The following is a 27,251-nucleotide window of genomic DNA, read 5'->3' as shown; positions in this document are numbered from 1 at the left end:
AAGGCTCCTTCCAGAATGGAAATCGTCATAGTAGATCAAGCTGGTTGGAGAGATATGAAGTTTCTGTTTCACTTAACCCATGCCTTCAAGTTCTTCCATGGAAAGAGAGACATCCCTTTCATCAAGTTTCAGAAAATTCCAAACATCAGTAATGCCAGATGGAATTTGCAAACAATCCTAGCCCTTCTTATATTTTTACTTACGTCACATGTGAGAGATTGCAGATGGTCTGCTAGATCATCTCATATGACTGGGCAGACCACTGGTTCAGTGACCAAGTGTATAGAGCTGAAGATTATGCAGAGCTATCACAAACCTTACTACTCTACAAGACTTCTTTGATATGCTTGACAAATCACTGGAAACAAGAGCCCTCAAAACTAAAGATCAGCAGAAGCAATTAATGCTGTGAGTGAGCAATTAAGGTCATGCAAGAACTACACACCACATGCAAGAACAAAGCTAACCTGCCATTGAGTTTCATTCTCTCTATTAGACTTGCCGCAACTTGACTATTGACTAATTTGACTTTATATGACTTACCTTCTCTTTATTGGTCTGGAATGTAGAATATAATTCTTTTAACAGTTATGGATCTTTTTTTCCTTTATTGTTTATTATTCTATCAGGGTTCTAGTTTTTGGAAACCCACCCAAATGCAACCAATATAAAAATTTCAAAGTTAGTCATGAGTGAACTTTTTTGAGCAAATAGAAAAAAAAAACATTGATTTTCATAGTCTTCTAGCAAAAACTCGACAGAATATGATACAGGACTACGGGGTTACAAAAAAGTTGTATCCTCAGTGCACACAGCACGTTGAGATACTGTGACCAGGTTTTGGGTAGGTGTTCTGCTTGCTATGGGCAGGTCTTCTTGAGCATGGCAGGGCACCAACCCTCCCAATCCATTGTCATCTCTTCTGTAAGGCTCAGCATTTTGAGATCAGTTTGCACAACCTCATCCCATACTGGTGGCAAAGATCTCTAACAGCATTTACTAAGACATCTGAAGATGATGCAATACTACTATTTAGTGCATCATTTTTATGAAACAAACAATTAGTATTGCATCATAATTCAACAAGTATAAAACATTGACAGCCTGCCAACTATTCATTTGTCCTTTGTAATCCTTCCACGAAATATCAAAGAATCAAAAGCTAAGCCTTGAAGAGATTTCACAATTGTTATCCAGCTTCCATAAAGAATGGGAAAAAATTATTTGTGATGAATCTTCTTTTCCTGAAGATGATAATGAAAGTGATCATGCCAATATTGCCTGTTCAGAATTGGATATGATGAGAACAAAATGATTCTTCAAATCCTTCGATGATGCATGTAGAACATTATTTGAAGGATAAGTCTGAAACTGAAAGGACTCAGGAAGAACACTATTGAAAGGGCACAAGAAGAACTCCACCCAACAATGTTTACATGAACAGCTTGGACCTTCCCTTTTTGCAACTAGATTTTAGGATTCAGCTCTTTCATCATTTATATTATTCATGAAGCCAAATCTGGAAATCCAAATATGGACAAATGCTGAAGGAACTTGGGTCTATAAAGATAAGTGAATAGAAATAAACTCTGCTGAATTTAGAAAGTCTATTGGATTGATTATTCTTATTGTAGTTTCCAAATCCAAGCATGAAAACATTACTCAAACTTAGAGTTTTAGAGACAGACACCCCCATTGCAAACACACACACACACACACACACACACATATGAATGCATTAATGTACATATAAACTTATATATGAATACATACATCCACATGCACATATATATTGGTGATGTACACAAATACATAACAGGTATATATAATACTGAAATAAGCAACCCATATTGATTCCTGTGTGTAGAAATCAATGGCTTCATAAAGTACAACTGTAACAACTAATGTGAAACAAACGCATACATACATACATCATCATCATTTAACGATGCTAGCACGGGGTTGGACAGTTCGACCAGGGTCTGGGAAGCCAGGAGGCTACGCCAGGCTCCAGTCTGATCTGGCAGTGTTTCTACAGCTGGATGCCCTTCCTAAAGCCAACCACTCCGTGAGTGTAGTGGGTTCTTTTTACATGCCACCGGTACAGAACCCAGTCAAGGTGGCGCTGGCATCGGCCATGTTCGGATGGTGCTTTTTATGTGCCACAGGCACAGGTATCACAACTACAATTTCCATTTGATTTTTATTTTGATGTTGATGTACTTGACTCAATAGGTCTCCTTAAGCACAGCAGGTCGCCCTACAATCCAAGGTAAGCACAGCAGGCCGTCCTGCGGTCGAAGGTACTTTGGATGGGTTGGGGCTGCTATGTGAAGCTGGTGCAGGAAACAGCCATGAACTCACGTTATCTGTCAGGTCTTCGCAGTCACAGCATACCTCCAGAGTTCTCAGTATTTCGTCATTGCCTCTGTGAGGCCCAATGTTCAAAGGTCATGCTTGACCACCTAATCCCATGTCTTCCTGGGTCTACCTCTACCCAGGATTCCTTCAACTGTTTGGGAGTGGCACTTCTTCACTCATCTCTCCTCATCCATCCATAGTACATGACCATACCAGCGCAAACATCTTTCTTGCATGCCACATCTGATGCTTCTTGTGTCCAGCATTTCTCTCAGAGCACTTACACTCTGTCGTCTGTGCACACTGACATTACACATCCAGCGGATAATACTAGCTTCATTTCTTTCAAGCCTACACATGTCCTCTGCTGTCACAGTTCATATTTCACTACCTTGAAGCATGGCAGTTCACACACATGTGTCATACAATCTACCTTTCACTCTGAGCGAGAGACCCTTTGTCACCAGTAGGGGGAGAAACTTTCTAAACTTTGCCCAGGCTATTCGTATTCTAGTGGTGACACTCTCTGAGCATCCACCTCCACTACTAACTTGGTCACCTAGGTAGTGGAAACGATCAACTACTTCTAGTTTCTCCCCCTGGAGTGTGGTGGAATCTGTTTTCTGAGTATCCATTGTGTCTATTGCCCCTGTGTATCTGCTGCGTATGAAAGCTATCTTCTCAGTTTTCCTCTGATGTTGCTACACCTCTTATGCGTCCATAGCTTACATTGGGTACATCTTATGGAGTTTCTACCTACACCTTTTCTACAGATTGAGCGGGGCCACCTACCTAAGGGTGTGTGTGATGAGTTCACCTTCCTACTTAAATAACTTTGTTCTTCGCTACATTTACTATAAGGCCTTTTGATTCTAAACCCAACTTCCACACCCAAAATTTCTTTTCTAGTTCCGGTAGTGATTCTGCTATGAGGGCCAGGTCATCAGTATAGAGGAACTCCCAGGGGCAACCCGTCTTGAATTCCTCTGTTATTGCTTGGACGACTATGATGAATAAAAGGGACTGAGGGCTGAACCTTGGTGGACCCTTACTTCTACCCAGAATTATTCACTTATATTAATATAACAAATAAAAATAAAAATTTAAAAAATATACAAAACATACAGAAATCAATGAAGAGAGAAAAGAAACAGTAAGATGATAGATGTTGACTTCATCAGGTATTTCTGTTTATTTCGAAACCTACAATGAACAGGTCATTTCACAGATGCTAAACTATAAATTTCACAGGGTAAAACATTAAAATTGACACCACTAAGTTGAGAATGCTACATCACAGAAAATTTCTGTCTCACTATTGGCTAAAAATACACAGTTTTTTTTAAAGTTTTCATCAAATTTTTTCTCCACAAGTACATGGCTTCACAGGAATAAGCATGTAAACTACATCAATATAACCGATTTTCAGATATTTGACTTCCTTTTAAGAGATGCAGATTTTATGAATGAAACAAACAAGATCTGATGTGGATAAGTTTAGAAAAAGGTAACTCTTGAATTCAGATAGTCAACCAAGGCATGGGTGAGGGCAGTTGCTGAGGCCATCGCTTCTGCTTTCCTTTTCTAAAGTTCTTTACTGGCCTGTTGCTGTGGAAGGACCTTCAAGAAAAAAGGAAGGCAGAAGCAATGGCCTCAACAACTGCCCTCACCCATGTCTTGTTTGACTAACTGAATTCAGGAGTTACCTGTTTGTAAACTTATAAACATCTAATTATTGAAGTGGAAAAATGATCAGAAAAGCCATTTCTATTCTTTTTTCTTCAAATATAATTATATATATCCACATATATGTATTTAGAAACAAAAAATACTTAAATCCAGTCAGAGTCCATGTACTGAATATGTTCTTCATCCTCTTATTTACATATTGCATAAAAGAAAAGTATTGGCTAATAAATCTATTTGGTATGAACAAGAGTAAACAAAGAGTAATTTTGGTTAATATGACATTTCAAACTTAGACTTTGGAAAGAGGGTTCCTTAGTAAAGTGGCACCCAAAATTCTATTCTACAAGAAAAATGCTAATGGTTATGTAAAAGTAGTACTTATTGAGAGGCTGAATGTACAAAATTTACTTCACTGGGATATAATCTCAGAATGTACTAACAGTAAATTTAATTCTGTCAATATTTAGTACAGTTTGTACTTTTTCCCTCACTTCAATATTTGGTGGTGATATTACCATTAAGAGAAGCCATTCACAAATATGTTTAGAGCAATAAGGGTTTTTCTGAGATTACATTCTTGTTAGAGTTATCCATAAGCAGGAGTGATTTTGGATACTGAAGGGGAAAAGCTGATCCCATTTACCTTTGGAAATCTGTTCCATTTTTTGTGTCTCATGTCTAAGCAAGTATCTACTGAATTCAATATTAGTTGTATACCAATTTGGGTTATTTGTTTAAATAAAACTTTAAAAATATATGCATATGAACTGCATTAATAAAGGTAAGATAAATAAAGGTGTAAAATATAAGTTACATATGAATGTTTGCAAGAAGTTCTTTGCATATGCAATGAAATTTTAACACCTTCAAAGTTTTAATTTCAATCATACATATATATTAAGCTGCATATTCTACCCAAAGAAAGAATGAGCCAAACTATTTGCTAATCTTGCTCCAATGAATGTAATTTTTTGTTAATAAATTGCTTATATACTTACCAGCAGGTTTCTTTGAAACGTTAACGTAAGTACCATCCGTGTCTTTAAGAAATGAAAAAAAGAACAAATAGCATGGCTATAAATAATATTTAAATTAAGATAGCTGTGTACTGATTCTACCATAATAAATACTAATGAGATAGACTCAAACACACTCACACATACATACATGCATATTAATAGACAAAAGTTAGAGAGTGACATATTTCGTAATAGTTCACTGTCTGTTTATTTTAAAGATAGGTTCTAAGATCATGCAATATTGATTGTACTTACTTCGTTGTCCCATTTCTAAATATTTCGGCTCGCTAACCTCAGCACATTGTTCTTCCACAGCATCAAGAAATAAAATGAAAGGCATATTTATTGTTTGGAGGGTGTGATTTAAATATTTTGATGATACACAGAAAGTAGCAGCTATATGTAGATAGTAGAAAAAGAAATAGAAAGCCCTTGGTACAGTATTAGATATCTGAAAAACTGAATAGAAATGGCTTTTCTGATAATTTTCCACTTTAATAATTAGGTGTTTATAAGTTTAGAAAAAGGTAACTCTTGAATTCAAATAGTTACCCAAAGCATGGGTGAGGGCAGTTGCTGAGGCCATCGCTTCTGCTTTCCTTTTCTTTTTGTAGTTCCTTCCTGGACTGTTGTTGTGGAAACCTTCAAGAAAAAGGAAAGCAAAAGCAATAGCCTCAACAACTGCCCTAAATCATGCTTTAGTTGACTAACTGAATTCAGGTGTTACCTGATTGTAAACTTATAAACATCTAATTATTGAAGTGGAAAAATTATCAGAAAAGCCATTTCTATTCTTCATTTTTGTATTTGGTTTGCAAAATTCTTTATATGAGTTTGTGTGTTGAAGCATATTTTGTGGTGTCTGGGGAGAGTCATTCTCTTTTATTGCCTTATTATTTAACACACTTACCAGTAAATTTTCCACTCATTTATATATATATATATATATATATATATATATATATATATATATATATATAGTGAGAATTTACAAAAAAAAACAAAAGACAAAGATGGGTGTGTAAACAACAAACAGATGTTTAATGCTCAGGAAGTGAGAAAGTCTTTTACGTTTCGAGCATATGCTCTCTGACAGAAAGGAACACAGAAAAAACAGGGACCGAATATAAAAAGAGGGAGAGAAAATAAAAAAGGTTTAGTGGCTCGCGATCTATCATGGCGAATGATATATATATATCCGGCAAAAAGAAAATGGAGGGGATACAAAAATTACATAGATCAGCCAGTAGGCATTCTATTAAGTCTATCTATTCCAAAACAAAAGGGAGTATTATAAAAATACATACACATTCAAAGACTGTGTGCTACACAAATATATACAAGTAAAACATAAAATATCAGTTCCTTACGGCCGTTTCTGCCAAGAGGCCACAATATCCTCCATCTCTTCAGTGTTCTGTAGGGATTAGTAGATAGAGTTTGGATGCTGAGTGTGCTAATGATTTTGTAAAAGTAGAACTTATTGAGAGGCTGATTGTACAAAGTGTACTTCTCTAGGATATAATCTCAGAATGTACTAACACTAATTTAATTGTCAATATTTAGTACAGTATGTACTATTTCCATCAATTCAATATTTGGTTCTGATATTAACATTAAGGGAAGCTATTCACAAATATGTTTAGAGCAATAAGGGTTTTTCTAAGATAAATTTCTTGCTAGAGTTATAAATAAACAGGAGTGATTTTGGATACTGGAGGAGAACAGTTAATCACATTTACTATTGCAAATTTATTCCCATTCATTGTGTCTCATGCCTTGGCAAATATCTACTGAATTCATTATTACTTAATTATTTGGATTTTTTTGTACAAATTAACGCTTACAAAATAAATTTTTATGAACTACATCATTAAGGGTAAGGATTGATAAAAAGGTAAAATATCAGAGTTAAATAGGAATATCTGTAAGAAGTTTATCGTATATGCAATGGAATTTTAATATTTTGAAAGGTTTTTAGGTGTGGCTGTGAGGTAAGAAGTTTAATTTCCAAACACATGGGTCTGGGTTTCGTCATATGATGAGGCACATTGGGCGAGTGTATTCTGCTATAATCCTGGGCTGACCAAAATCTTGTGAATGGATTTGGTATATATATAAGGGAGTGTGTGTGCCTTTGCGTTTGATTCCCATCACCACTTGACAATTGTGTTGGTTTGTTCACATCCACATAACTTAGCAGTTTAGCAAAAGAAACCAATAGAATAAGTAAAAGGCTTAAAAATAATAAGTACTCGGGTGGATTTGTTGGACTGAACCCTTGAAAGTGGTGCCTTAGCATGGCTGCAGTCCAATGACTGGAACAAATGAAAGACATGCATTAAGCTGCCTCTACTACTCAAAGAAAGAGTGAACCAAAATTTTGCTAACTCTTGCTCTAATGAATGAAATTTTATTATTCGATTGCTTATATACTTACCATCAGGTTTCCTTGAAACATTAACGTAAGAAATCTTCATGTCTTTAAAAAATTAGAAATAAAAACAATAAATAGCGTTATGTTAGTATTGTGTTGATACTACAATAATAAATGCTAATGAGACAGACTCAAACACACTCATACACACATATTAAAAGATAAAAGTTAGAGAATGATACATTTCATGACTGTTAGCTTTCTGTTAATGTTTAAGATAATTTCTAAGATCATGCTGTGTACTAACAATATTGTTTATACTTACCTGCTGGTTTCAATTCTAAATAACTGGGCCCACTAGCTTCAGCATATTGCTCTTCATTAGCTTCAAAAAATTATAGAAAGATGTGCACATTTATTGTTTGGAGAGGATAGTTTTAATATTTTGATATTGTACAAAAAGTAACTAAAAAAAATAAAATACTAGTGAGATCTGTGGAAATTCCACAGAACGAAAGAGATTAAGCAAAGCTATTTAAGAAAGAAAGGATGATTGTTATTTGTATTTTGCTAAGTGATTTCACTTCCAGTTGCAAAATAGTATATGATTTTGAAATTTCCTTCTGCTAAGCACCTTATATTTCTCTCTTTCTCTCTACCTCTTCAACAAACATTTTAACCATGTAATTCCCATCTTCATGTCTTTAACATTTCCCTCTTTCTCTTTCCACCCTACAGTATGTCATTAACACTTCTCTCTCTCTCCCACTTTCCTCTCATCGTATTTGTGTCTTGCTCTTTGCCTCCCCCTTCAACTAACTACGTGATGCATTTGACCTTAGTGTATTATTATACTCCTCTCTTCTTCTTGCTTCTCTACTCACATTTCTCCCTCTCTCTCTCACTTTTACTGAACCTCTCACTCATTCCATTTCCACCTCTCTAACAAACTAAAGTATAACAGGTGAACAAACAAGCAAATTATTATATAGTGTATATTTTATATGCAACAATGTTTTCACACATGCTACCCCAAGAAACCGAACTAAATCAGCTCTTCTAAACAGTATCTTTCTCTTCTTCACATTTCCTCTTCCTGCCATTAAAAACATCTCCTAAGTATGGTTCACCTCCTATTGACATTTCTCCTTTATCCTTACCATCAATGAGCTAACCTCCACTGTTGTTATTGATTTTCCCTTTTTCCACTACTCACCACATCTTACATCTGCTGCCACTTCCAACAGACATCCATTCCAGGTTCCTACCACAAATGATCCTCCACCCTTCAAATTGGTATCCCTTTCTTAATTTCCCCACTAATCACAACTGCCAGCCCCACAACTCATGACCCTATAATGAGCCCTCCATCATTCTCCTGTCGAAAGTGCTATGCTGCTGCTGTAAGAGACAAAAATAGAATACACCATACATTTATACCATACATATTGCCATCTCTGTACTGTGAGTTGCCACTTCCTTTCCTTTGTACTATTTCCAGTCAGCATCTATTCCTTTTTCTTACTGTGTCCCCTTCTATACGTAAATCCTTTCCCTGTTCATGATTTATTAAAACTCCTATGTTCATTTGACCTGTTTCATTCCATGGTTTGTATTCACCTCCTTTTCTCCCAAACTCTTACAACCTTACACACCAGCATCCCTGATTCTGAAGTATCATCACTATAAATACAGAATGGAAGAAGATATGAGAGTGGAGGTCAAGTAGACAGCACGAACGTGTGTGTGTGTATATATATATGTATATGTGTGTGTGTGTATATATATATATATGTGTGTGTGTGTGTGTGTGCGCATGTGTATGTATGCTTCTCTGGAGGCTGTCAAAATGATGTAGATGCCTCCAATGAGTAACAGATTTTGTTGAATATTCTGCTGCTTTAAATAAAGTATATATATATATATATATGTGTGTGTGTGTGGTGTGTGTGTGTGTGTGTGTACATATATATATAAGATGTGTTTCAAAGCACAGTAAGTTCATATTTATGTGAATTTTTGTGATGAAGATGATTCAATCACTCTTCATTGAACTGAATTGGTTGACTGCTGTGTAATCCATCCTTGAGGTCAAAATTCCCATTTTTGAAGCTCAAAAACCAATGGTGGGTAGTAGTTTGAGAAATTGCTCCTTCTCAATACACAGGACAAATCTCAAAAGCAGCTTTGGCAGGATTAACAAATTGATTAAATGAAAAAGCAAATGGTGTGGAAAATGCTAAGTTTTTTTCCTCTTGAAAGTGCATTTTAATGATCTGAAAATGCACAAAAATCAATAAAATTTAAAAAATCAAAATTCATCTTGTTGAGCAGAAATTTCTCTCAAATAACATAAAAGGTTTTGCCAATGTATTTTATTTCCGTGCACATTGTTAAATGTGAAGAAAAGACCTATGAATTATTCCTCAGCCCAATGCATTAAGGGCTGGCCAAAATCACTGGACAGCAAATCAAAACCATTTAATTCCAAGATTTACTTATGTTTAACAACTGAATGGGTTTAATAAAAGCAACTAAATGTAAAACATCATGGAAATTGTTCAAACTGAAGTCCTTCTTGAGTGACACATTTTTCCATTTGAGTCAATACAGAATTACAGCAGAGAGTATTTATGGAAATTTGATTTACTTTTGGGTGACTTTTGGTCAAATTGTGTGCGTATATATATATATATGTGTGTGTGTGTGTACATATATATATAAGATGTGTTTCAAAGCACAGTAAGTTCATATTTATGTGAATTTTTGTGATGAAGATGATTCAATCACTCTTCATTGAACTGAATTGGTTGACTGCTGTGTAATCCATCCTTGAGGTCAAAATTCCCATTTTTGAAGCTCAAAAACCAATGGTGGGTAGTAGTTTGAGAAATTGCTCCTTCTCAATACACAGGACAAATCTCAAAAGCAGCTTTGGCAGGATTAACAAATTGATTAAATGAAAAAGCAAATGGTGTGGAAAATGCTAAGTTTTTTACCTCTTGAAAGTGCATTTTAATGATCTGAAAATGCACAAAAATCAATAAAATTTAAAAAATCAAAATTCATCTTGTTGAGCAGAAATTTCTCTCAAATAACATAAAAGGTTTTGCCAATGTATTTTATTTCCGTGCACATTGTTAAATGTGAAGAAAAGACCTATGAATTATTCCTCAGCCCAATGCGTTAAGGGCTGGCCAAAATCACTGGACAGCAAATCAAAACCATTTAATTCCAAGATTTACTTATGTTTAACAACTGAATGGGTTTAATAAAAGCAACTAAATGTAAAACATCATGGAAATTGTTCAAACTGAAGACCTTCTTGAGTGACACATTTTTCCATTTGAGTCAATACAGAATTACAGCAGAGAGTATTTATGGAAATTTGATTTACTTTTGGGTGACTTTTGGTCAAATTGTGTGCGTATATATATATATATTTTGTGAAATAGAAAGATGAATAATCTTGTTGCAGATTAATCAAAAGTTTAACCGATACCTTGGTAGCAAAATCACAGCAGAAGACAGCACGGTTGGAGGTACAACCATATGGTGTTGCAACCGTGCGTTGGTGCGGATAATTGAATTTTAATATTATTAGTGAATTGAAGAAATGGAGTTGAACGAAGATTGAACAGAAATCGTTTTATTGCATTCTACACGTGTTTCGAAAGGCACAATTTACCAAATTCCGATTGAATAATGAGACCATATTGTGTCTTTCTCTTCAGGAAGAAATAGGAAATCCGTTGGAAAAAACAAAAACAGAACAGAGGCGGAGCAAAACAAATCGAACGAGGCTCCTAAGAGCCCATGGCCAAACTGTTTATCAATGTATGTTGAAAACGGGTGGTGGGTGCGTTGAAGATTTTAACGGGTCAGGCAGCGGTCATTCCGGTGGGTGAGGGCACAGGGTGCGTAGATGTTCTTTGTGACCGAGACTAAAGTTCTGACTATTTAAAGAATATTAGGTGTATTATATGGGGCGAGACAAAATCTACTTAGAAACATGTGTGTGTGTACTGTTCTATATATGTGCGGCCGCAAGTTGGTAAGAAGCGCTACACTCTGGTCACTGCTGAGAAATCCGTCAGGGGGTAGAAAATATTTTATGTGTGCGTGTGTTCGTCTAATCATGCCTTGTCAAAGAAACCCCCCGTCGTCAAAAATAAAACACCATTCGTCTCCCAGGAGTAATTCCCCTTGCAATGGTTAATCATATTTCTCTTAAAAGCTCTTTCAGAATTTATTACCAAGGGCTATTTTCATATAAGTAGTGTAACCGGGTGCAGGTATTATTTATAAGCGTTATTTATAAGCAAGATAAGTATAACGCCGCCAATGGGGGCATCGAAAAGCCGACTGTAAAAGTCCGTTTACCATCCGGTCTCTGGCGAACAATATATGGAAGAGTTCGGAGACACAAAGGTTGCACTTCCTTCTGCCCCTGTCAAATGGGAGGGCCACCGACAAAATTGACCATTCCAGCCTGTAGCTTGAGTTCGTATTCTTCAATCGCCATATTAGCTTGCTAAGTCCCGTGGTCTGGCGTTTATTCACGTCTCGAAAAGTTGCGTAATGGTTGGAGATTCGTAAGGCCAATCTTGACGATGAGGCCCCGACATAAGCGTAGACATCTGAGTCCGTGTAAACCTTGCATTGGTAGACGGCGCTTCTGATCTTGGAGTTCACCGACGTGAACCTTATTCTGTTAGGATTAGTTTCTGAAATTAGAACTGTGTTACTGTCACTATATTTGTTGCGAGAACTGCAGCCGCTTACTACTTTATTTTCCACTACGTCACTGTTAACTAACGGAATAACCCCTGATTCTACACTATCAATCAGAGTGCTGTCATTGCTAGTGCCCGTGGTGCTGCTATTGCCGGAAACGATGCTGGAGTTGCTATTGGGACTCTCTACCCTAACGAGCCGAGCTGCGCTCACCTCACTACTGCCATTGCTACCGTCAATGACAACACCCTTATTTATAACTATACCCCTAGCATATAATCCCTGGTTGGAGCTGAGATTATGAGTCACTGTACTGGCTCTCATATCATTATTGCTACTATTATTATTCCTACTGAGCATTAAACCGGGAGCGGAAGAAGCTGTGCCTCCGGAAAAAGGTGATAGGGTCTTAGTAAGCAGCCTATTATTATGGGAGGCGATTATCTAGGCGAGGTTTTTAGTGTTGGAGAAAGCTATCCTAACTTTATGCGAGTTAACCGTGGAGTAATATTTGGAATTTCTGGGGAAGTTATTGGCGATGGCTTGTCGAAACATGAGGGGGAGGTTAGTTCTAATCTGCTTACCAAAGGGAATTACAAACCATATATGCTTATTCCTATTTATGTGGTGGGTCGGGACGCCAGCTCTCGCATTCGGGTGGGTGATTCTCGGATGAATAACGGGTTTTGGGTTAGTGTGAGATCCCCCGGACCGATAATTATCCTTGTTCGCTAAATTAAATGCGAGAGCGACTGCCCCAGCACCCGTCGCGCTCCCGTCACTACTTAAATTGTTTATGTTATTATAGACGGCCCTATCCTGATGACCGAATGATGGCATCGGAAGGGCCGGATCAATATAAATTACCTTCTGCCTATAACCGGCCTTGGATAGTGCGGCGTTATAAAATTCCGCTTTCTGCATAAAAATATCGGCACTAGCGGACAAGCCAGACAATCTTAGAGAGATGTTTTTAACCAAATTGTCTGTTACGGTTTTGGCATGATTGGAGAAGACACTGACATACTTCAAATTAGTAGAAGGCTTATGGTAAGGGCAGTATGAGTCGCTATTAAGGTTAAGTGTAACGTCTAGGAAATTAGCCTTGGTGAGTTCATTATCAAAAACTATATTCATGCCCATTCTATTAAAAAACCTAGCTAACCTGCTCTTAGTTTTCTGCACTATTCTGTTCGTGGTGTTTTGCAGGTAAAACAGACAATCGTCACGATACAGGCCGCCCGCGATCTCCGGGAATTGGTCAGACAATTCGTAGAGAATATATATTCCGACCAAATCGGCTATCTGCGCACTATCCGAACTACCCATAGGCACCCCATGCCCTCACACACCGGAATGACCGCTGCCTGACCCGTTAAAATCTTCAACGCACCCACCACCCGTTTTCAACATACATTGATAAACAGTTTGGCCATGGGCTCTTAGGAGCCTTGTTCGATTTGTTTTGCTCCGCCTCTGTTCTGTTTTTGTTTTTTCCAACGGATTTCCTATTTCTTCCTGAAGAGAAAGACACAATATGGTCTCATTATTCAATCGGAATTTGGTAAATTGTGCCTTTCGAAACACGTGTAGAATGCAATAAAACGATTTCTATTCAATCTTCGTTCAACTCCATTTCTTCAATTCACTATATATATATATATATATATATATATATATATATACATATATACACACATACACATAAAGTAAGTACAGATTGAGCAATGGGGTTGATGAAATTGATTTCTACCTCCTAAAAAATTGCTGGCCTTGTGCCAAACATTGAAACCAATGCAAAATTATTTGTCATTTGGTGTTAATTATACTTACTGAGAGCTTCATCTGGAATAGTTGCATAATTATTTTCAGTACCTTTAAGAAAAGAAATGGAAAATGCAAAACTTATTATTTCAGTGTGTAGTGCATGGTATCTAAAATTAAATGTATATATATATATATATATATATATATATATATATATATATATATATATATATATATATATATATACATACACATATACATGCACACACACACATGAAGTCCTTCTTGAGAGACACATTTTTCCATTTGAGCCAATACAGAATTACAGATAGTATTTATGGAAATTTGATTTACTTTTGGGTGACTTTTGGTCAAATTGTGTGCGTATATATATAATATATATATATATGTATATATATATATGGTGGTGGTACTCTGTCAGTTACAACAACGAGGGTTCCAGCTGATCTGATCAATGGAACAGCTGGCTCATGAAATTAACGTGCAAGAGGCTGCTGAGCACTCCACAGACATGTGTACCCTTAATGTAGTTCTCGGGGAGATTCAGTGCGACAGAAACAGGAAGTAAGAGTGAGAGAAAGTTGTGTTGAAAGAGTACAGCAGGGTTGCCCCTCCCCCCCTGCTGGAGCCTAATGGAGCTTTAGGTGTTTTCATTCAATAAACACTCATAAAGCCTGATCTGGGAATTGAAACTGCAATCCCATGACTGCAAGTATGCTGCCCTAACCACTGGGCTATTGCACCTCCACTATATATATATATATATATATATATATTGTATGATGCATGTGTACGAACAGCCATGCTACATGGCAGTGAAACATGGGCCGTGACTGCTGAGGATATGCGTAAGCTCGCAAGAAATGAAGCCAGTATGCTCCGATGGATGTGTAATGTCATTGTGCATACTTGACGGAGTGTAAGTACCTTGAGAGAAAAGTTGGACCTAAGAAGCATCAGTTGTGGTGTGCAAGAGAGACGTTTGCGCTGGTATGGTTATGAGGTGAGAATGGATGAAGATAGTTGTGTGAAAAAGTGCCACACCCTAGCTGTTGAGGGAACCTGTGGAAGAGGTAGACCCAGGAAAACCTGGGATGAGGTGGTGAAGCATGACCTTCGAATTTTAGGTCTCACTGAGGAAATGACTAGAGACCGAGACCTCTGGAAGTATGCGGTGCGTGAGAAGACCCGGCAGGACAAGTGAGTCCACAACCCATGGCCTCAGTCCACTTATGCATACTTTTCCTTCTTGGGACACAAAACTTTACTCGTGAAGACCTGTAGAGGCAAGTGAAAATCAAAATCAAAATCAAAATCAAAATCAAAATCGATCAACATCAATGGAAATTGTAGCTGTGATACCAGTGCCAGTGGCACATAAGAGAACCATCCGAACGTGGCCGTTCCCAGCGTCACCCTGACTGGCTTCCATGCCGGTGGCACGTAAAAAGCACCATCCACTTGTGGCCGTTTGCCAGCCTCGTCTGGCACCTGTGCTGGTGGCACGTAAAAATCACCCACTACACTCATGGAGTGGTAGGCGTTAGGAAGGGCATCCAGCTTTAGAAACATTGCCAGATCAGACTGGGCCTGGTGCAGCCTTCTGGCTTCCCAGACCCCAGCTGCACCGTCCAACCCATGCCACCATGGAAACCGGATGCTAAATGATGATGATGATATATATATATATATATATATACACATACATATACATATATACACACACACACACACACACAAAAAGTAAGTACAAATTGAGCAATGGGGTTGATGAAATTGATTTCTCCCTCCCAAAAAATTGCTGGCCTTGTGCCAAACATTGAAACCAATACAAAATTATTTGTTATTTGGTGTTAATTATACTTACTGAGAGCTTCATCTGAAATAGTCACATAATTATCTTCAGTACCTTTAAGAAAAGAATGTGTCTGTCTGTGTGTTCCCCTAAAACTTGAGAACTACACAACCAATTTCATTCAAACTTCACACATGCCTTACTTAGGGTCCATGTACTTTCATGATCAAAAAAACGTTCGACTTCTTGTTTAAGGCGAGCCCATAGCAATATCATATCTTCTCCACTATTTCAGTATTACGTGTTAAAAGTGAAACAAAAACTGACAATATTTTCACCATTTATACGGAAGCATTTTTGTTAGAATGCCTTCGATAGAAGAAAGTCCAAAATTGAATTTTGCTGCAGCCGTCAGCGGGTGCAAACTCTCGATCTGTAGTATGTCTGTTTGGGTGTGTACTCATTATTGTGAGGTTTCACATATCTTTCACATAATTCATGTGATACTTATGGTGTTATGGGTTCATAAGTTTGTATATAACTTGTAATGTCATGGATATGTGTGAGACCCATATATATCTGTGAGAGGAGCGCAGCATACGTTTATGAGGTCATGTGTTTTTTCATGCATGAAGTTCATATAATGCGTATAACTGATGTTTGGAATGAAAATTTATCCAGGTTGCACGGGAGACAGAGTAGGTGGGGATATTTGCTTGAAATTTCAGAGTGTGAAATGCTGCTTATGCATGCAAGGGAAGAAGGTGTCATCCCTAATATTTAAAATATTCACTTTTGCTGTGATAATATTTAATTTTTCAGTGATGTAAAGCTTGCATTTCCTGCCCCGTCCTCTGTACTTGTTGGCCTCAGCAATAATACTCCAGGTTATCTGGATGTTGCTCACACCTCTCTTTTTCAGTCTCTATACTTTATTGGCTAGGATTATTGTGTGTTTTTTGTTTTTGGCTCTGAACAAAGGTGTTATTTGAAGGTGTTCCCTATCATTCCAATATATGTATTTGTTACTGTTCAAACCCATGTTATTGGTCTTATATACTAGTCCTTTTTCTGGGCACCCATTGTTCAGGAACAGCTATCTGAAGATCTAGAGGGGTTGGACAAAAGAATGGAAACACGTAGCATCATAATTTTCAAATATCTATAAAACCGTCAAACGTTTGTTTATGTTTATGTTTTTTGATTTATTATTAGTGTTGCTTAATATGTTTTGCTAAAATTGCTGTTTCTTTTCAGATATCAACAGAAAAAGTTAATTGAAATTCATTAAAATGACAGATCTATTGGACTTTCAAAGAGGTCAAATTGTGGTATGCGTATAGCAGGCGCTAGCGTAATGAAAACAGCTGAAGTGTTTGGTGCATCATGAAGTCCTGTCTCAAAAGTAATAACAGCCTTTGAGGAAGTGGGAAAAACCTTCTAGTCAAAACAAAACTCTGGAAGAAAACCAAAACCTTCAGATAAGGACTGTTGGACTCTTACGCAAATTGTTAGAAAGGATCACAAAAGTACAGCTCCCAAAATAACTGTAGAGCTTAATAACCATCTCAAGAACCCAGTTTCCATAAAACTGATTGCTGGGAGTTGCACAAAGCTGGATTTCATGGGAGGGCTGCAATCAGAAAACCACTACTTTCAAAAACCAACTTTGCAAAGCATTTAGAGTGGGGTAAAACCTACAAAACTGATCCCTAGAGCAGTGGAAGAATATCATTTTCTTGGACAAGTCATCTTTTACCATATTTCTGACCAGTGGCCGAGTATACATGTGGAGACATCCAAAACAAGCATTTGACCCAGACTACCTTCTTCCAACTGTTAAACATGGAGGAGGATCTATGATGATCTGGGAGGTGAGGGCTATATCTTGGAAATCTGCCAGCCCAATGATTTCCCTTCATGGCAGACTATTTAAGCATTTTATCTGATCAAATTCATCCTATGATTGCAGAACTGTTTCTGAAGGGAAATGCAATCTTTCAGGATGATAATGCACCAATTCATAGAGCAGCTAAAGTTGTTACTGAATGGCATGAGAAACATTCTAGAGAAGTTGAACATCTTATCTTGCCACCACAGCCTCCAGATCTCAATATTATTGAACATTTGTGGTGCATTTTAGGAAAACAGGAAAAGGAGTCAATATCCTCCACCATCATCACTGCAAGAATTGGGGACTCTTTTAGCTGAAGAATGGACAAAAATTCTTTTGGAAACAACTCAAACTTTGTACAAGTTCATACCTTGTAGAATTCAAGCTGTAATTACTGCTACAGGCAGTCCTACCCCATATTAAAATAAATTTGTTTGAAATTTTAAGAACTTTCCATTATTTTGTCCAACCCCTGTATGTTTACACGATATATATATATTATATAGCCAGAAGATGAGGTCCAGAGATTTTCAGTGTAGAAGACACTCAGTAGTGCTCAAATGATCCAAACCTAGACTCGGATATCTTTACAGGGAATCAATTCCACAGGATTTTTAAAAATCATAACCTAGGTATCTCATTCGAAAATGACACACACTGGAAACATCTTAAATCTATATCACACTTTCTAGAAACCCTATCAATCATTACAATATATCTACATCCTATCAAATTACCCTAAACTTACTCCTAATAGAATAGTCACAGACATTTTTATCAGAATCTCCAGCTTATCTACTAACAAAGATATTTTTAATAATCATGCCCCACACTATAACCAAGCTCAGCAGATAAGTGGTTTCTGTAAAAAGAACTCTTATATCTCCAACACTAAACTTAAGGCAAAAATTGCACATTTCTTTCCTAGAGCAGGTAGGAAGACCACAGAGTAGGTAGGAAAACAACAGAGCAAGTAGGAAAACTTGCAATTATTAGGTGTTTCAATTCAGCCCTCTTGGAGGTTTCTGTCAATGCAAAATTGTAGTCTACAAGTGCAGAGTAATAATACTATGCTCCCATCAAGTAAGGGTCTATAACGACAGAATGTCGATTTCAAGCACTGCTACTGAGCACAAATGGACTCTTTCTCCAATCCAAATTCTAAATATTCTACCACCTTAGCAACTTAAATACATAACCACAAATCCCAAAACTACTCTATCCCGATCCATCATAAGGAGGCTCCCTCGTTCAGCTCAAACCTTGGTATTTGTAAGGGATTATCTAATCATCCTTTGCAACCACAATCCCTGATTACTTAATAGATTCTCAGATGTAATACTCTCTTGTAAACACAGGTTCTACTCATCATTTACTCATTTTATTAAATCTATGTAATCTCATAACAATGATTATCATTAATTATAATTAACCTTGGGGTGCAACAAGGTTAGCGAAGCAACGCATCTTCTCCAGTAATACCATCCTTCTCATGATTACCTTTGAAAATTCTTCTTACCCACAACATACCACCTCCCTCACAAATTGTATTCTTTCCCCATTATCTCATTTCTCATCTTCAACCAAGAGCACTTGCAACTACCACAATCAATTAGCTACTAAACAATCAACATCCACCCCTCTACCCAATTTCATACACCTTTTCAAACCTCAGTACTCCCCCTCCACCACCAATCCACCTTCATTATAGTACTAACCACAGCTACTCTGATCACCGACTAACTCCCCACTCTATGCACCTCCATTTATCTTATCTCATATCTCTGTTCATACTTTAGTAATCTCCCTCTACTGCCTAATTAGAGTCTTTCCCTCCCTCAAATAATTGTCATCCCTTTTCTCACTATCTCAACACTATACACAAACCCAATAATTGACTACCCTTCAATTACTACCCATTGCATCCCTCCCACTCATCTCTAAACACTCCACATCGACTACCACTTCCTTAATACTCCCATTCTTAAGGCGCCCCCCCTCACTCTCTTTCTGAACTAGTTTATTTATTTCCTCTCACCATTCTGTCTTAACACTCGCCATAACTCCTTCCTACCTCCTTCCTCTAATAGTGCTTGCTCTCCACATTTAATCTGTCCACCTTTGAACTTGATGGCAGCTCAATTTATCCAATTCTGATTGCCTTCCATTATGGCCTACGTACTGTGATGAATACATCTAGCAACATTCTCCCAGAAACAGCTGTTAGACTTATATCCTCCCCTTTAATTTTCTCTGTCATTTGCACTCCGTAAGTTGGATCTACTCCTTTTCTCCTTCACTCAACTCCCTCTCTCTCTCTCTGTCTCTTTCGCTAAATATATAGATATATATGTATGTATGCATATATATATAGTTATGTCATCACTTCATCATTTAAAGTCTGTTTTCAATGGTTACATGCTTTGTTAGAAGCTGGTAAGTTAGAAGACTGTGCCAAGTTCAACTGTCTGTTTTGGCATGGCTTCTACAGCTGGATGCTTTTCTTAATGCTCACCACTTTACACACTGTACTAGGTGCCTTTTATGTGACAGCAGCACTGGTGAGATCACAAAGTAATTTACAAGACAAAAGCCCCCAACAGAGGAGGGAGTAGTATTGAGGGAGGTAGTTTTGTGCCATGTGTGTATCTAATGGGAGACCACAAGAAGTTACATTATTAACCATGCATTGTTAGGAATCCACAGTTGGGTATGTCACAGAATATATACACATGACAAAACAAGAAAGTTTGTGTATAAACTATTTAATTCGTACCAGCTTACACATGTTTCATAAACAAAAAAGAAACTATACAACTAAATTCTTTTTGGTATTGCTTCCAATTCTTTATATTCTGAGTTCTAATCCCACTGAAGTCAACTTGACTCATCCCCTCAATCCAAAAATTGTTGCCCTTGTGCAAAATTTGATAGACATTATAACAACAACAATAATAATAATAATTATTATAATTATTATTAATGTAGTGAGGTGACAAAAATCATTAGTATGCTAGAAAAAATGCTTCGCAGCATTTTCTTCATCTTTATGTTGTGTTAAAATTCTGTGAAGATTGTCTACCTTTGATCCTTAGAGGGAGGGGAGAAGGCTTGATAAAATAAGTATTAGTTGAACACTGGGGTCGATATAATTGATTTATCCTCCCCCCTAAATATTGCTGGCCTTATTTTTAAATTTGAGACATTTAACCTTATTATTATAAGGGCATGTGCTGGCAGGATCATTGCTGTGTTGGACAAGAAGCTTTGTGGTATTTCTTCTGGCTCTACATTCTGAATTCAAATACCACTGAACTCAGCTTTGCCTTTCATCTTTTTGGTGTCAATAATATAAAATACTAATTTAGTAGTGGGATAATGTAATCAACTTGCCCTGCCCACTAAAAGTACTAAAAGTTGAAACTATTATCATTAAGAGCAGGATTATAAGAACATGGAAAAAATGATCAGTGATACTTCTGTTCATACTTTATGTTCTGAGTTCAAATCTTGCCTGAATCAACTTTGCTTTTCATTGCTTTAAGTTTGAACAAGTACCAATTATAGGGGTGAATGTAATTTACTTTTTTTCCTCCCCTTAAAAATGCTGGCCTTGTGCCAAAATTTGAAAATTACTAATGTTCTTTTTTTTTAGTAGTAGTAGTAGTAGTAGTAGTAGTAGTAGTAGTAGTAGCAGCAGCAGTAGTAGTAATAGAGGTAGTGGAGGTACTGGTAGTAGTAGTATTGATGGTAGAAGTAGTAGTAGTAGTAGTAGTAGTAGTAGTAGTAGTAGTAGTAGTAGTAGCAGCAGCAGCAGTAGTAGTAATAGAGGTAGTGGAGGTACTGGTAGTAGTAGTATTGATGGTAGAAGTAGTAGTAGTAAGAAGAGGAGTAGCAGTGGTAGTAGTAATGGTGGTAGTTTCGGTTGCAGAAATGGTCATGGTAACAGATTAGTTCACAAGAAGAGCATGTCCATAGCACTAAATTACTGTAATTATTTTAACCAATAGAATATATGATTTCCATACAATCATTTTGTTTTCTTTAAATTTTTTAATCTGATTCCTCTTTGAATACTGTCAATCAAAAACATCATCATAGACATGAATGATCACAACTGCCATGCACCTATCAATGCTACAACCCCAACCAAAAACAGAAAACAGTATCCACACATACATAGATTTAGTTTTTGGATTATTCTTTAATGTATTAACAATAAGAAAGCGGAATCTATAATTAAATATGTCATAGAAAAGAGGAAATAATTTATGTTTAATTCAAAATAATTATCTATATATATCATATATGATGACACAGAGCACAAGTGTGATTAAGGCCCAGTGATGGCTGTGTGGCTGAGAAGATTGCTTCTCAACCACATGGTCTTGGGTTCAGTCTCATAGTGTGGCACATAAGCTAGATAAATAAATACTTTGATAACGATGCTAGGTAAATGGTGGAAGTCATAGAAGGAGATCCATCTACAAAGTGGGAAACATGAACAAACCTAACATTTAATGAAAAGATTTCTAGACTAGACATGTAAGAGGCAAGAAATTTGCAAGCTGGAACAACAACAACTTTACTAGGAGAGCAGTAAAAAGTGTTACAGTGTAGAAGAAACCAGAAAGGCCAGCTTTCTAGTGTCACTGACATGATAGTATACACTATGATATAAAGTAGTTAGTGATTTGAAAGGAATGAACTCCTTAAAAACCATACCAAAATTATGTTAATCATAAATACTACGTAAAATCCTAACCATTACATATAAGAAAGTGTTAGAGCACTTAGCTCCAGTCACTCTTGAACTTTCTTAGCCAGATTTGTAGATAACTCATGTTGACTTCTCATGAAAAGGAAAACATATATCTTGTTCAACTGTATAAAGAAATACAGACTTTGAAATGAAACATCCTGATAATACCAGCTCTCCCCACTCTCTCTTCTTTCTTTATATAAATATGTGTGTGTGTGTGTGTGTGTAGCTCCATCTATTTCTGATTTGAAGTCATAGGAAGAATGGTGTATTAATTCTTTCTTTCATGGGAAAGCTACCTGCAGGAACCTATCAATTTATGAATCAGCCCTACCAATCAGTGCCAAGGCTGCCTATGTATGGAATGAAATATGTAAAAACAGTATATGTAGTAAAATAAGGAATAGATCCTCAAACATTAAGCATCTTCCTTATATTTCCACTAAGAAATATCTTGTATTTCAATAGTTAAGCTTTATAAAGAGAAATTGATTGAGTTTAGCTTTGGTCTTTACAAATACCTTGACAAAGGCTTTTTAAGACTGAAATATTGAAATATAAGGCAAAAGCTGAAATCTTTTGAGTTTGCTTTTGTTTAAACTCTTTTATAACAAGCTAGATCAGTGTTGGCTTTCTAAAATACTTTCAATTCTATTTCATAATGACACATATATACTATATCACTTGTATACAGACACATATACATGCATACATGCAAAGATGAGCATATATGAGCAGAAAACTATGCATGTATATGTTAGTAGAAAGCTCTGAGATGATAGTAACATTGATCATCAAAGCAGTCTATCATTGACCAACAGCCGGGTTATGACCTTCCACTTTGAAGGGGATGCGTTTGCAATCCTGGAACAGGAAACATCAACGAATACCTGATGCACAAAATGGATAGAGATGCGGGAAAAGCAGTGAAATGTGACAAACCATGCAGACCTTGTGGAGTTGACACCAAAGACATCACCCACATCATAAGCAGTTGTCCGAAAATATTATCCCAATATTATCTTCCGATAAGATATGATGTTGTAGCTAGGATATTCTCTAATATGTAACCTGTCAGAAGGATAACCCCAAGGACAAAGAAATAAAAACTCACTGTATGGAAGAAGTCAAAGTCACTCATAATAAAAAAAAGAGTACTGGTGGAATGTTCCAGTGAAAATCTCAATAAAACGTAAGCACAACAAACCTAATATAATGATCTAGGTTAGAAATCAACTCTATCTCTACTGGCAAGAAATCTTGAAATAAAACTGAATCATGACATATGTACATATGGAAAACAAATGCTAAATGATTATGATGATGATGATGATGATAAAGAAACATCATCATCACCATCATTTAACATCTGTTTTCTATAGACATTTGTGTGTGTGTGTGTGTGACCGAAAGTGCGTAAGGTGAGTATACAGGGATAAATTATCCAGGTGGGTACTGTAATAGCTCCCAGGTATATTTCAGGTTATGGCTAATTGAATAAAGTAGTAATAAGCATCAATGCTCACTTAGTATGAGCAATCTTGCTTTGATTCTTTTGATGGGTGACTCTGGATTCATTCCTCTGGATCATGAATATTATTAGGAGTGTAAATTTCAAACAATTACAAGAAATACAGAGACTGGTACATCATCAAATTTTTCTTTTCATTTTACAGTTGGTCATCCATAATTAGTTGGTTAAAATGACCAACAGGTTTCTGCTCCACAGAGTATGTACAAATGCACATGCAACCCAGCATAATCTGCTGTGCACCTTCATTCAGGGTCTTTCAACAAGTGTAGTTTGAAGCAAACTGAGTTTATTTATTTTTTCATGGCAAGTTTATTTCCTTATTCTTTCCTGTTTAAGATATAAAGGGAAGTGATGAGGGATACGTTGAAATCTATAAAGTTTATCTTTAGGCTGCCGGCTAATTAACATCAGTTCCAGGAGGAAATTGGGAGTTTTATATATATATATTAAATTAGGTCAAAGTATATCTTAGTGTTTTGATAGGCTTTTTCTTTATGTTACAAGAGATTGAATAGAATTAATATTAAACTTTGTTATATTGATGGAGTTCTGTCAATATATTGTTTATGAAATCCAGAAGGAAGGTACACTTTAAAGCGAGTTTTATGTTATACATAAGTTATTGTACAATAACTTATGTATAACTTATGTCTCTTCCTTGCATTTCCACTTCATACACTATGCTTACCTTCCACTTCCAAATCCTGTCCTCTTGGCCACTTAAAAAGCATCCAGTCTACACCGAAAAATGGTTAGCATTTCTAAGGGCATCCAAACCTTTCCAAAACTGACCTTGCCTGTGCTTGTGCCATGTAAAAATCACTAAGCCCACTCTGGTGAGTGGTTGGTGTTAGGAAGGGCATCCAGCTGTAAAAATCCTGCCCAAACAGTAAAAGAAGTCTGGTGCAGGATTCTGCCTCGCCAGCTCCTATCAAACTGTCCTACCCTTGCCAGCATGGAAAGTGGATGTTAAACGACAACGATGATGATGATGTTATGCATGTTGTCTATACAACTGGAATATACCTGATGCATTTCTTTCCGGACATTTAGCATCCACAGAGAGAACCTCTCTGTTGTCAACAAAGGCAGTTGCTCCCTGGACTTTTATAACCTATCCTTACTCCACCTATTATGCTTTCACAACACTCATTTCTAATGCTGATTAAGACAGTTAAGTTATGGAAGATACCAACTATTATCAAACTTGAGAAATTTCCTTTATTTCTTGGGAGTGCTTTTATGAATGAAATCCCTTTCTCTATAAGCCTGTCTTGTACTTTTTGTGTACTTATTGTTTACATTGGTTATATAGTATAGAGTGTTTACTGGCTCCCTTTCTACATAATGAGTGTGGCTACATCCAGTTTGGAATAGTGTTTTTTTTTATTTTCTGCAAGCTAAAAATTTCATTTTTGCCAAAGTAACCTTTAGGCCCTTTCATTCTAGGCTCTGCTTTTATGTTAGGAACTTTTCTCCAAAACCTTTACCTGAACTGATTATGAGTACCTATGGCTGCATTTATGTAGAACGAATTGTTCTTGATGGTTGACCACTTAATATCTTACTTTTTTGCAACATGGTCTCTTAATAATTTGTCTGTCTAACTAAATTCATCTTTTCCTCATGCAAATTTCTTAAAAACAAAACTTACCTTTTGCTGATGAAGTCCTATTAAATTCACAAAATAATTATAAAATAAGATAAAATAAAATAAAATAAAATAAAATAAAATAAAAAAGTGTGTAGTGTTGAGGATCCAGGTATAGCTTCTACGCTTTTGTTCATATGTTTTTTTATCATGCCCAATGCTCCAGTTATTATTAGTATTATTTTTACCTTCATGCCCCACACTTTGAATACTTCATTATCACCATTATCATTATTCATATACACACAACACATTAGACTGTTGGAAAAGAAAAAATCCTAACATTGGGCTACAACACGTAACCTTAGATGCCAAGAACCCTTCTAAGTATCCTAGCTGTCCCTAATAATACTGTTTTCTGCAACTGTACTAAACTGGGTTTTATACCTATTTCCTCTATTCATCTTTTCAAATATTTAGAGATATTTCCTAATGCACCTATAAGTACTGGAATACATTTTACCAGCACTTTCCATAGTCTCTGTAATTCAATGGCTAGGTTCTAATAATTTGCTGTTTTTCTATACTTCTCATATTGATTTTTTCATCATTTGGAACTGTAAAGTCAATTATCTAGCACTTTCTATTCTCTTTATCTACTACTACTAAATCAGGCCTTCTAATTTGCAAAATACGATTATTTACACCTCTGAGGATTGTGAATGAAATTGTCTTTTTCTTAATGTCAGACACCAATGACCAGATGTCCAATCTTCAACCACAACTGAGATGGTGATGATGATGATGATAATGATATACATATACAACTAATCCACCATTGTTGACAATGACCAAGGGTATCTCGTGAGACTAGAAGATGGATCACAGTGTTTGGTTGTGGCCATTCAGTCTGATGCATGCTCAGAAGGCTCTTCCACAAATTGGGCACTGGTAGTCTGCTGGGGCTGAAAGTAAAGAGTTGGCTCTGCATTGTATGCATTTTCACCATGTCCTCACAATCCTGTTGTTTGTAGGAGGTAGTACTTCTCTTGGTGTAGTCAGGCAGGGCAGTCTTGAGCTTGTATTTCCCAGGTACCAGTGTTGATCTGAAAGCTCTTCAGTGAGGCTTAGAGTGTATCCTTGAAGCACTTTTTCTGTTCACCTTGCATGCACTTGCCTTCCATCAGTTCACTGTAAACCAATCTCTGAGGGAGTTGCATGTCAGGCATTTGAACAAGATGGGTCTCAACTTTTGACTTGTCTAACTAGGTGATTTCCAACAATTTTTGGGGGCAGTGATATCAAAGCAATTTAGCTTTTCGGTGTGACATATCTAAACCATACAAATCTCACAGGCATACAATAACATAGGCAGTAAAGCTGCTTCATACACCTTTACCTTGGTGACCAGCCTAATACCTCTCCTCACCTACAGTGATTCGGCTGCCTGGACAAATTCACCAGTATGGTGTGTCAGTTTCACAACAACATGCTTTCTCAAGTACTGGATCAAGGAGATTCTTCCTCTGACACATTCCCAGTCACTCATGAAGTCAAGAAGGGCTGTGTACTTGCACCTATGCTATTCAGCAAGACGTACTCAGCCATGCTGTTGGATGCTTCTGCAATGATGATAAAACCAGCATCAAGATCATATTCACTACCGATGGCAGACTCTTTAATCTGCGGAGGCTACAGGCCAAA

The 27,251-nt window shown here is 36.8% G+C and overlaps 1 protein-coding gene across 1 annotated transcript in view; it reads right to left on the bottom strand.

The window, feature by feature from the left end:
- Positions 1 to 39: 39 nt before the first annotated feature.
- Positions 40 to 27,251, bottom strand: part of LOC115230134 — a 60,714-nt gene continuing 33,502 nt past the window's right edge. The window contains exons 6-13 of the mRNA XM_036499516.1: positions 25,611 to 25,627; positions 15,839 to 15,880; positions 14,017 to 14,058; positions 7,772 to 7,831; positions 7,510 to 7,551; positions 5,325 to 5,387; positions 5,049 to 5,090; positions 40 to 633 (exon numbers count right to left, since the gene is read on the bottom strand). Of these exons, the coding sequence (XP_036355409.1) occupies positions 626 to 633; positions 5,049 to 5,090; positions 5,325 to 5,387; positions 7,510 to 7,551; positions 7,772 to 7,831; positions 14,017 to 14,058; positions 15,839 to 15,880; positions 25,611 to 25,627 (316 nt within the window). The 3' untranslated portion in view covers positions 40 to 625. The remainder of the gene's footprint in view (positions 634 to 5,048; positions 5,091 to 5,324; positions 5,388 to 7,509; positions 7,552 to 7,771; positions 7,832 to 14,016; positions 14,059 to 15,838; positions 15,881 to 25,610; positions 25,628 to 27,251) is intronic.

Source organism: Octopus sinensis, unplaced genomic scaffold (assembly GCF_006345805.1).
Source record: "Octopus sinensis unplaced genomic scaffold, ASM634580v1 Contig14552, whole genome shotgun sequence".
In the NCBI taxonomy this organism is placed as follows: Eukaryota; Metazoa; Mollusca; class Cephalopoda; order Octopoda; family Octopodidae; genus Octopus; species Octopus sinensis.
The sequence above is the reverse complement of the archived record's forward strand: the minus strand, read 5'-3'. Positions and strand labels throughout refer to the sequence as shown.